This window comes from Taeniopygia guttata, chromosome 1A (assembly GCF_048771995.1).
Source record: "Taeniopygia guttata chromosome 1A, bTaeGut7.mat, whole genome shotgun sequence".
Classification (NCBI taxonomy): Eukaryota; Metazoa; Chordata; class Aves; order Passeriformes; family Estrildidae; genus Taeniopygia; species Taeniopygia guttata.
Window position 1 is genome coordinate 61,739,454 of NC_133025.1, and position 12,518 is coordinate 61,751,971.

The window sequence follows — 12,518 nt, forward strand, 5'->3', positions numbered from 1 at the left end:
AATATTTAGTTAACAGTCTTTGTTTAAGCAAAATTTGAGGAAGCTCTAAAATCATAATATCTTATCAGTATTAGAGGTAATTTTGTATATGCGTGAATGTTCCAGTTGAAGCCTGCTTCAGCCAAAACATCTGTTCAATTATCTGCGATTGATGTGTGAATTTCTTGGCAAAAGCCCCACTCAACATTTTGAATAGTGAATGCTAAATTTGAAGTTATATTTTTAATGTTTTCCCATCATGTGCACAAGTTATATAACCAGATCTGGATCTGTGTGGTTTCTGCTATTTATACAACTGTTGGGGTGTACAACAGATGAGGATCCAACTCAGTTATTCAGTGATCCACTTATTCAGTTCTGAATAAACACAGGGAAAAAAATGGATGCTGTATTACCAAGATTATAATTTGTTTATAAGAAAATAGAACAGAGTAGCCAAGATCAATTGAAGTAGGAATATAAGGTGATATGTGCTGTACTCTCAAACTTGTGCAAATGAGACTTTGACTGAAGAACTTTATGGTCAGGGTATCACAATGCATTTAAATTATCCTTGACCCCAAATGCAATATTTGTGTAATGGAAGTACCAGGATGGATATGTAATAATGAAAGCAAAGGCACTATTTTCTATATTGTTTCTTTAGCGATCTAAAATAATCTAATTTTTCATGCCTTAGTCTCCTCCTCTCTTTTAATTTGCCAGTTACTGCTTAAATCTGCTAATTTTTTTCCTTGCTTGTCTTTCTTGCTCCCAGTTTTGCAGATTAAATCTCTCATCTCGGTATACTCTCTTTATTGCATGCCAAGAACCAAAAGCATTTTGTGATCAGTATTAAACTGATACTGATAGACAGAGTTGGTCATGCCCTCTGCAAATGGACCGAAGTTTTGCTTGAGACATCTTTGTTTACTGACAAACAAGTCAACAAGAAAATAAAAAGGCAAACCCCTCCCATTTTTTCCTTTTGATCTCAGTCCTGATATACCCTTTGTTGTAAACTAAGTGATGTCACTTGAAGTGTGATCACACTGATTTGTTTACTGATATCTACTGGACCATATTTTTGGGGAACTGAGTGTGTTGAGGCTTGGTTTTCAAAAGTGTTGATAATTCAGCATGTTCTGTAGAGATCACTAGAATGTGCAGGCTAATTAACATTCCTGAAAATCCAATATTGTCCATTTACTGGCTGATTTAAGTGATTACCATGCTCCTGTGGGAAGGTAGTGTTTTGAGCCCTGGTACCACATTAGCTGAGGATGCTGGTTCCCCTAAAGTTACAGAAATATTCTAATACTGCAATTTCCATCTACACGCGAGGTACTTCTTGGACACTGAGTCCCAGACCATTTGCCAAGCTTCTCCTGCTCCTCTCAGCTGCAAAACTTCAAGCAACTATTTATCTCTGCTTGATTAATTGCTCAGATTTCACAGCTGCTGCTGCTCCTGCTGCCTTCTGATCATCTGCAGAGCCTGCAAACACCCAGCAGAGCTCCTCAGCCCCACATTTCAGCTGGAGCAGGCTTGTGCCTCGCTGGCTGCCAACTGCTTCTCCAGGTATTGTCAATGCTGCCATGAAATGATGCTGTAGTGGGACAGATTCTCTCAGTGCAGTACAGGGTCTCCAACAGCTGCAGTGGTAAAATGTTTAGGAAGCAGCAGGAATACTGCTAACTTTTGTAGTGCTTTTACTCTGATGTTCTCCTGGTGGCAACTATGTCCAACTCAGCTGCTTTCCTCCATGAGATGTTGTTTGCTCACCTAGGAAACTGCTGGGGATCTCTATCCCAAAGTCGGGCACAGTTTCTTCTTAAAATGCTATTCAGTTTCTGCACCCACAAGGCAGAGGTACTTCCCTGCTGCATTGATGTTTATGTCCTTTTGTGGATTTTTCATTTGGCTTTGTCTGAGGCCCTTGTGAGGGCCCTTTGTCTGAGGCCCTGAGGCGCTTGCTCTGAAAGACTCCAGGCAGTCCATCCACACCCCATCTCCTTATCATGCAGGATTTTGTAGACTTCCACAATAACTTCCTCAAGTTTCCAGAACAAAAGGTCTCAGTTTTTTCAGTGATTCTTATGTAGATGCCATAACAAGGCTTTTGTGGGTCCTCTGAACCCATTTTTGGTCTAACTTATCTCTTGGGAGGTGAGGAAGCAGAGAGTGCACACTGAGCTCAAGATGTGAATACTGTTATGTTTGAATATGTTTTTTTCTTTGTCTTTGTACCTTTCCTAATAAAATGTAATCTTTACTTCTTGGCTCTTAGAAAACACTGAGCTACTATTTTTCAATGGATTTTCTGTTGCAACCTCGAGTGTCATTACTGACCAGTATAGGTGAAATCAGAGCCCAGCATCTTACTAAGTGAATTTCGATTTAACCTACAGGTATTGCTTTATGTTTATTTACACTGAGAGCTCTTTGCCATTGTTCATGTTCTTACAAAGATTTTCTACAATTTTTCAGAGCCTGCCCTTATTCTTGCTTTCCTGGAAAACTTCATCTGCTTTATCTTTCTCCAGGCCACTTAAGCTGATGTTGGATACTGCTAACACTGCAAAATCCCCTTAGTGACTTAATTTTTCTTCTAGCAGTGCAGGTTCTCCTCCTACCCAGTTTCTTGTTGTTTCACTGATTATTTCTCCACCCTGTGACCTGTTGCCTTATCCAAAATGAGCCACATGATGATCCTGTGGGGCTGCCCCTCACTTTCCCCCATCTCTCCCTGTCTGCAGTGAGGCTGTAGCTGTCCAGGGAGATTTTGGATTTCCCGCCAGCAAAAAAGCCAGCCCACATACTTTGATTATCTTCATCTTAATCCTCTCCCAATCAAGCTCCTGCAAATACAGCCAACCTTCCTTTTACTGCTGCTGATCTCTGGAGAGGGCCACACCATCCTGGAAAAGCATGTAGCCTCTGATTAGGAGAGCCCTCTTATTAAACTGAATGCATTTGTACTATCTGTTAACACTTGCCGATTACAGAACACCCCCTAAAGTATATTTGCTAGGAACGAATTGATCTTTAAAATCTTTCAACACAAAATTGAATCATCCCTTCAAATGATTGTTGATCAACTATGGAGTGATGAAGCAATATTTTAAGGTACCTTTCCTCTGTTTTTTCAGATTGATGTCCTAAGTATTTTGAATTTTTTTTCTCTTTTCTCCAAATCCCTTTTTTCCCTGAAATTGAGTTTGCTAAAATGAGGGCTCAGTCTCTGTTTCATTAATCCCCTCACTGAGTACATGCCTGTTATCTGGTCTAAAGATTGACTTCCATGATCTTGCTGCTTCGTCTGGAAAATTGTTTAGGACATAAATCTCTCTGCAGATTAGTGAGTCTCATTCCCTCAAGAGGAATTACATAATGCCCTTTTTAACTCTTTGGCCTCAAGAAGTTTTTTGATTTTATTATTGATAGTAAAGTTTGATATGATGTATTCCACAGAATAATGGCTTATTTTTTAGCTAATTTGGCACTGAAGGTAGCCAGGCCAGCTGATTATGTGATTTTCAGTTGACACTGCCAAAATCCAGGAGGTGGTAGAGAAGACACAGTCCTCCCCTTCCTCTGTGAGGCAGTTTGATTTGGGTGAGGAGACTCCCAATTTTGCTTTTTATTATTATTATTCATGGTATTCAATCTCAGAATGTGTGTTGAAATTGTGCCAGGTTTTCATAGCAAGAAATTTCTGTCATTGACACAGGAAAAATTAAAGTTATTCTAAATAATTAGAGATGATTTTGCTTTATGTGTGAAAGTCATACTTTTCATGCTGTAGTGACTAGAGGACTGAGATAAACATTTGGAAAATATTGATAAAAGTGCAGTAATTTTTAAGCCAAAATGTTTATTGACAAAGAATTAAAATGAATGACAATCCTGGCATATTTGTTACTCACCTGCATATAGATCCTGCTTTGAACACTGCAGTAATGCACAGGTCTATGCCTTGGGTTTTTTCTTTTGTTTTATTTTCCAGATTTATCAATCTATTCTACATTTGTGCTTGAGTTTCTGGCAGCTCATTTTCATTCTGTTCCTTGCCATTAAAAATTTCCATTTTCTTTGGTGAAGCACACCTGTGTTTTTAGGCTTCCTGTATCATCTTCTATTCAGAGACGCTTCCTGTCTGTACATGAGTGGGAAAATTTTGGTTGGAGAAGTTGCAATGCCATGAGGAAACATTGCAAAGGATGAGCAAAGCCAACTGTTTCATTCCACAGTGCTTTACCTAAGAAATTGAGATTATATAGGGGTTTTTTAGTTGTTTTGGCCAGATCTTTCATGACCAGGTGTTCTGTTCTATGCTTATACACACTATTATATTCTATAACTGCTTATGTTCACAGATGGGAGTAAGAGAACAAAATAAACAGGATATTGACACCATCACTGTTGGTAGAAATTAAGAAAGAGAAAAATAAACTGCTGAAATGTGTACATTATTGCAGCTTTGCTTAAGGTCCTGAGCATGTCTGTGTACCCATGCACTGAGGTAAATCTACACCCTGGAGAAATAATGGAAATAGAAAGGGGAAACTGTAGCAAGGGTAAAAGGGTTATGTGAAGGAAAATATGAAAATTATAAGATGCATGTTGCCTTGTTCTTTTAAAAGTTTTTAAGTTCTTTTAAAAGCTTTCTATGCCTTCTGGAGTTTACATATTTCTACTGGAGTTTCTCATGCACTGTTCATGTAAATAATGATTGTTTTGCATTCTTCTTTGTGGGAGGAGAGAATTGATGGACTGTTGGTTTGACCAGTGTGCTTGGAGAGGTGGCAGTTTCATCCTCCAATCCACTGTCACTTTTGGAATTCTATATATTGCGAGGTCAGAAATAAAGTTTGCTCTTTTTGCTTCCTTTTACTCTTTCGATCTTAGTGTGCTTGCATGAGTTATTTCGTGTCATAGTGTGACAGATGCATAATATATATCCATACTGTCATATTAGTTTATTGCCTTATTTGAGCACTTCTCAATCTGGAGCATATTTATCTTCACATAAGCCTTTTGGTAGAGGGAAGTTCTGTTGTCTTCATAGACTAAGAGGCAGAATTAGATTTCCAGCCTACAATTATAGGATGCAGCCTCCACTATAAGCTGGCATGAGCAGGGAGTTGCTCTGGACTGAGATGTCCATGTCAGGACATTCTGGGTGTTGTCTCACCTGGATCAATGCCCTGCACTTCCTTTTCCTAGTGGAACTGGCCCACTATCATTGATGATGGACTGATTTTGTATCTTGGACACAGAGCTCTAGGAACAGAAACACACTGTTTCACAGATAGAAATTCAATCAATTTGGCAGAAAACACAGCCACTTTCACAGTGTCTGCCTGAATCTGGCAGTGCTGTTTCATACAATCCAGCGCTGCCTGTGCTGGGGGCCAACAGCTCAGCACTTGGCTCTGCTCTTGTGAAATGAAGGTGACCACAGTTCTGAGATAATAACAAGAAATTGCTTTTTATTTGCCCTATCACATCACTCTGGTATTTGCCTCGATTTCCAGGGCTGGTATCAGGAGAACAGACATTAATTTTGAACAATTGCCTTTGCAGACATGATGGATCCATTTGGTGATGGGATTAATGGGAAGATGATTACTTTTACTGAGCTTTAGGACCTGTCTTTTCTTTTCCTCATTGCAAACGGTTTCACTGTTGCTTTCCCAGTGTTGTCTCATTATATTAACTGGAGCCATTAAAATATTGCTCCCAAGTATTTTTCTGTCCATTTAATAATTACTGAAGGATAAAATGTTTAAAGTTCAGTTATTTGGATTTTTTTTTCTAAGAAGTTTACATCCTTCAGGTTTTGTGATTTATGCCTTTTCTATTTCCTATGCACATTTAAAAAAAAAATCATTAGAAAGATTGGCAGTTGCCTGGACTCCCTTAGACATTAGTTAATAACTTATTTTCAGCTTCTTCCTACCTTTGGTGTTATTTTTTCTTCCTGTTAAGATACACAGCAGATTTTTTTTTTCCTGTGGACTAGTATTTAAAAATAGCTATTTATTTAATATGTAAGTTATTTATAAACTCTGTTCCTTAAATATGGAGTGATTAGTGATTTCATGATGAGGAAATGATGAGAAATACATACTAAGATGTAGCATTCAGCAATGAATTTTGTATTTGAAAAGTTCCAAGGAACAATGTGCTCACCATAAAAAAAAAAAATAGGGTGGGGCTCTTCCAAAATAAAATAATTGATTTTGCCCTTTCTTGGCTTGATAGTGACTGACAAACCTGATGCCTTTAGTACTGTATGACTTAGCTCATGTTAGAGGTCCCTAAATAAATTTAGTTTTGCTTAGTTATGCTTGTCTAGCCATGTTTCAGAATGTTCAGCTTCCAATAGAAAGAATAATTACTTCATATATATCTATGTGAAAACTTCTGTAGTTATCATACCTTTTTTTTCTGTTGTGGCCTTGATGGTGATAAGTTTGAAATGAATCTTCGACTTGCAGCTGATTCAGGTCCTCAAGTGTTTTACTGTTAAGGCAGGAAAAGTAGAAAAATTCTCCTTTGGAGAAATTTGAATTTTATTCAGCCTGTAGGTTTCCAGTCCAAGACAGAAAAAAATACAATATAGACTGATGTTAAAGCATTGCTTTAGACTGCTAAGAATCATGATAAACTGAAAAAAATACCCAATACATTTTTCTTCCTGTGCTGATTGAAAAGCAAAGCAGACCTTCCAGATTTTCTTCCATTTGACTTTAATGCTGAGCTTTCTGATTGGAATGGGAAAAAGCAAATTCAACTATAGAAACCAGAGAAGCAGCCAAGATATATTTATATCTTGAATAATTCTGAATGAATTTATTGAAAAACTTCCACTCTTGAAACTTATTGGAAGAAGTCTGTAATATGGAATATAGATTTGACAGGGAAAAAAAAGGCATCATGAAAGCGACAAATCTGTTTGTCATCTGCTTGGGAATCCTTCATAATTGAAATAATATAATCAGGGAGTGCAGTGATAGAGACATGGAACAATGCAGGGCCAAGGATAAAGTCCTGTGGGACATCACCTGCAAGTGAAAAAGCACTCAATTAAGGATGGCTGTATTAAATAACAAGGGAGTGGTCTAACAAAACCAGTGTTTGCCAGCATTGCATGCTGCCTTTAGTAATACATCCAGAGTACAATGAACAAGCAGGAGTGATTTTGAGCATTCTAAATAGAAGACTGACAGCATTTCATTAGATCAAAGTGATGAGCATGTGCACAGTTATGATTTCAGGTGATTAACCAGAGGACAGCAGTTATGGGGTGTCTCCAGTAAACATTTATAAATCCACTCTGGCAAGGAGAAAAACAACTTCTAACTTTTGGAGATGTTTGCAATACAGGAAGCCCTCTGGGAAGAAGCTATTAGGCAGATCCTTGCCAGACATCATAAGGAAAAAAGGGCATTTCAAGACACCTGGAACTGCTGCAGGTGAAGCCTGGAAAAGTGGGGAAAGGAATCTTACCAAAGGAGTAGTCCTATAGGTTTTCATTTTGGTGAGACCATAGAAAATGAGCTAGATGGCTCATCTCTTGAGCTGTGATATTAAATTGATGATTTCAAATTTATTTTCAAATTCTTTGATTAATTTGAAGATTAGGAAGATGTGGGAGATGTGGTTCTAGGAATCCCAAGGTGAACATCCAGCAGCCCATTGTTCTCTATCTTTTGATTACCATGCAGCAGGAGCCACCTAGTTCTGTTTTCCCTACTTTATTTACTTTGCATTCGTGTTTATTAAAATTACCCTAATTTTCCATCATGGGGTGATTTTTAAGCTTTTTAAAGATTTTTAATGGTCTGATTACTCATCATCTGATATCACTTCATGAACAGCACAACTTTCCCATTTATTTTTTTCGAATATACAAGGGTCATATTCTTCATCTGGTCTTTTCAATCAAATTATTTGCCTAATTTTATTTGCAATCTGTGTAGTCATATGAGCCTGAAGTGGAAGCAACCAATTAGATCACACTGTCCTTCCTCTTGCCAACATGGAATATGATCCCCCAGACAGAGACACGTGCTTGATTTTAGCCAAAATCTCAGAAGAAACTCCTGATCTTCACCCACTGAAATTTAACCTCTCATCTGTTATTAATCTATTTTCAGCAAATGATTACCAGAACATCTGCTCTTGCCCAGTAAATTTTTCCTTCCTTCTCTTAAAGCTGACTTCCCCAGTGAACTGATGGAAGAGAGATTCTGCAGCTCATTCTGCTCTTTAAAATAGCATTGGTCCACTGAAGAAATGTTAGCTGAAGGTGAGGGAGTGATTTTTATCATTCATGTTGCACCTATAGGAGAAAAAAGAGCAAAATGACTGCACTAATAGTAGGATTTCCATCTGACTTCTTATTTTTGATTTTTAATCAGGAAGCATAAGGACACATTCAGCAAACACATGTTTGGGGTTTCCATAAAGATGGAAACAGCCACACAAAGATCATTAATCTTGACCTTAATGAAACTTTTGAATAACAGGATCACGGATGCTGGGTAAGAACTGTGGGAATCCAGGGCTTCCCTCTGGCTGTCCTGGGACCCTGGCAGGGGGTCAGGAACCCCCCTGGACAGAGCCCCCAGAGACACTGTCTGTGATCTCTGTCCATGGAAAAGGGTTTTCAATCTTACAGGATGAATTACCAGCTCTGAGTGTTTGATATCAGTAATAATTAAGTGTGGCACGGGTGCAAAAGTAAAATTTTAGGATTCTAGATTAGGGGTTCAGAGGGGACAAGATGGAAGAAATTGGGTGTGTTTTGTCCTTTTTCTCCTTCTTCATGCCCTCCATGTTTCACTGTAGTGTTGGCATTTTTCTATTGGTTTAGGCTGGGAACACACTGTTCAACGTAGGTGACAGATATTGGCACATTATTGTAAATATAGCACAGGTAGTTTCTGGTATTTAATGTTTGTAACATCCCACTGAGGGCAGAGCCCCACACGCTGCCCTGCAGGACAGAGCTGCGGCAGGGCAGCAGAACATGTTAGAGATAAACAGAATAAACAACCTTGAAACCAGCACAGACAAATTATGGCTTCTTCTTTGGCAGCGGGGCAGAAAGACAGAGACTTTCTACAATCTCAGAATCATCAATACCTCAGATTCCGACAAGACCTCCCAAGATCTTTGAGTCCAACCTTTGACCAGTCACCACTTTGTCATCCAGTCCAGAGCACTGCCACATCCAGTCATTCCTTGGACACCTCGCTGGGCAGCCCCTTCCAATGCCTGACCACCCTTTCTGTGAAGTAATTCCTCCTGAAAGTCTTCATGTGTCCACTTCCATGTCTTTCCCTAAAGGATATTATCTGACAGTCTGTGTTCAGGAGGATGATGGCAGAGGGGAGTTTTCAGGAGGGCTTTGAAATCTGAGAAGGCAGGAGCTGTTTGGATTTTTGTCAGGGAAGTCCCCTTAAAGAGGAGCTGCAGTATGGGAGATGGTGTGACAGCTGGTCATTGCTTTGATTTCTCTGATACTCAGTTTCTAATCTCCCTCTCAACTTTTCTTCCCTACATTTCCACAGCAAGCATTTATCCCTGTGATTTACTGGTACAGTTTCTTTGTGTGCCTTGAGCAAAACGCTGTCTTCATTTAATTTTCATGTTTTTGTTTAATCTTCATGTTTTTTGCTGCTTTCTGCTCTCAGGATTTTTGTCTGTAGCTCAGATGTGCTACCAGGACATTTTTTGCATGGCTTGCAGAATCTGGCTGTGCCAAAGCCCTTTTGGGCATTTTATGCTTCTGACCAGCATAACCAATCATTTACATAAACATGAGGCTCATATCTTCGTTCAGAAGTTATGGTTTTATGTTTTCTTTAGGTTTGCAATTCCAACTGCAAATATTTAGGGCAACAAATGTTGGGCCTGATTCCCTGTAAGGAACCACTAATCTGATGAAGTGTCTGGAAAATGGTTGGGCAAAACTGAAAATGAGAACTAAATTGAAGCCCAACCAGAGCAGAAGAATTTTTTTTTATCTTGTTGGTTCAGATGGACACAAAAGCCCACTAAAGAAATCAGATCCCTTCCAAAATATCAATGTACAAAAAAACTCCACCAGATCTTGCGTGTTTCTCATTTACATAATTCCAAAATCTGCACCTGTAGCTTTCTGTCATTCTGATGCACACACAGCTACACTGCAGGCAGTAGATTAATGGATTTTAGAGCATAAAATACTCAGCTTTTAAGGAAAATATCACTTTGTTGTAGCAGAAGTTGGTTATTCTCTGTGATTGTTGCCTACTGATGAATGATTTAGTTGGAGCTGACAACTTGAGATATTAGCAGTACATTATGTTCAAGAATATTTCAATACATTTTTCCCCTTTCTTTTTATGTTTCAGAACAAGAGCCAAGGACTGAGTTTTGTCCGTATACACGCACCTTGGCAAGTCCTCAGTCGAGAAGCAGAACTTCTGAAAATAAAAATGCCCACTAAAAAGGTAAATATCTCTTGTTTTCTATCAATATGTTTTATGATTGGAGGATCAGGGATCAGAATCATCATTAGATATATAGAAGCCCATGGAGTTACTTTGTTTCAAAAATCAGAGAAAAATGAACTGTCAGACTTATTTTTCACACTTCCAAATCTTTTGAGATGATTTACTGTTCAGAGCTAAGATTTATGTAATTAAGATGGGATTTCCAAAGGGGTTTTTAAAGGCCACAGAGGCAGCTGGCTGATGGGCTGCATTCAGGAGGGTGATGACAGAGGTGAGTGTTAAGGAGGGCTTTGAAAGCTAAGAAGGCAGGAGGTGTCTGGATTTTTGTCAAGGAAATTCTCTCAAAGGTGAGGGGTAATGTGAAAGATAGTATGAAACTGGTCACTGTCTTAAGACTCTGAGAGGCTCTCCCCAGAGAATCTGTTTTAATGGTATGAATGACTTAGTGAATTCAGACCTGCCTGTTTGTCACTAAAACTTCAGCTCACTCTCTTCTGTCTTTTTTCAGCAGTTGCTGGCAAACCTTGTAAATTCCGAGCAGCAAATCCCCCAATCTGTGTTCCTGAAATTATTTAGTCCATTGGTTAACAACTCCACTGGAGTCAGGGAACTGCCTCGTGCTTTTAGTTAGTGATACTCATCAACTGCACTAAAGAACATTTTATTTCTTTGCATTGTCATTAGAAATAAAGGAAAAATTGATTTTGTTTTCCCCGACTGTGTTGTTTGATCTTTGAGTTTTTCATCTTGTTTTCAACCACCAAAATCTTCATTCTGGTTCACATTTCATGCTGTTACAACCTGTCATTATCAGAAGACTGGCCAAATCAATCTTGCATATTCTCAATGTGTTTGCATCCCAGGGAAAAAAAAAAAAAGAATATTTCTAATCAGTCTTTGAAAATGAGTAGGTTTTAGACAGCTACAGTACCCCTAGAAACTTTCTACATATTCAGCTCCTCTCTTTGATCTCTTCCAAAATTAATTCCTTTTATGCATTTTTAGTTCCTGCTTATTTCTTCCTCCTTCTGCTCTCATGGGAATTTTCTCCTCCAAGTTTTTTGCAGTAAATTTTACACTATTTTAATTAATGAGTATTGCCATAATTTGGGCCTGGGTTAAGGTCTGTGCAGGAGCTGATAATCTCTGATGGCACCCTCCTCATTCACAAGGAGTTCTGCATCCCCCCCTCTCTCCTCTGATTGGGAGAAAAAAAATCCTCGGTTATCTCTAGCTGTAGAAATGGCAGCATTACCAGAAATAAACTTGACAGGGAAGCTCTATTCATATCCTAGGGTTTAGATTTTTTTTGAAATTAGAAACAGTTGAAAGAGGAATTTCCTTTGAAAGAAAAAAAATACACTTTGAAAAAACTGAAATCTTGCATTGTGGGGATTTGGCAATATAAAATAAAAAATTCATCCAGTAACCACTACAAGGAAAGTTCTGTTTTTGTTCAATGATACAAAATATCGGTCTCAAGGCACCTTAGGTATTTTCTGTGATTTTTATTTATTCAAGGATCATATGAAAACATTAAATAAAAGGCATTTTTAGGGGAAAGTATTAATCCACCGCTAAACATGAATTGGTTACAAATATTTTTTTCCTTAAACGTTCAGTTTTAAATAATCTTTCAGAATATAAGACATGCTGGGAAAAGATACCCTCTGGGCCCTTTTAACTATGTACAAACTTCTGGATATGATAACAGAGCTGTTTTGGTGGGTGAGACTGTGCCAGGCTCAAACATGGGGAAACTATGGGTATATTTTCCCATATGGAAGTATGGGAAACAAATAGGAACAACTGTGAGGGCTGCTCTGTGGCCAGAACTGTGATGTCTCTGGCTTTAGTGAGTTTTGGGGATTGAATCCTGTGACTGCAGTGCTAGGATAGGGAAGGAAAAGCTGTTCAAGAGGCAGAGATGGAGAAGTGGAGGAGTATGGAAGGGCAGAATTCCTGTATGGAATAACTGCAGTTAAGGGATTATAAGGCTGACATCTTCTGGGTGAGGGTTAGGGG

General features: G+C 38.6%; 1 protein-coding gene across 1 annotated transcript in view; it reads left to right on the forward strand.

Moving 5' to 3' along the window:
* The window catches only part of ANO2 (anoctamin 2), a 123,800-nt gene that overhangs the window by 15,062 nt on the left and 96,220 nt on the right, over positions 1–12,518 (forward strand). The window contains exon 4 of the mRNA XM_030263859.4: positions 10,392–10,490. Within this exon, the coding sequence (XP_030119719.4) occupies positions 10,392–10,490 (99 nt within the window). The remainder of the gene's footprint in view (positions 1–10,391; positions 10,491–12,518) is intronic.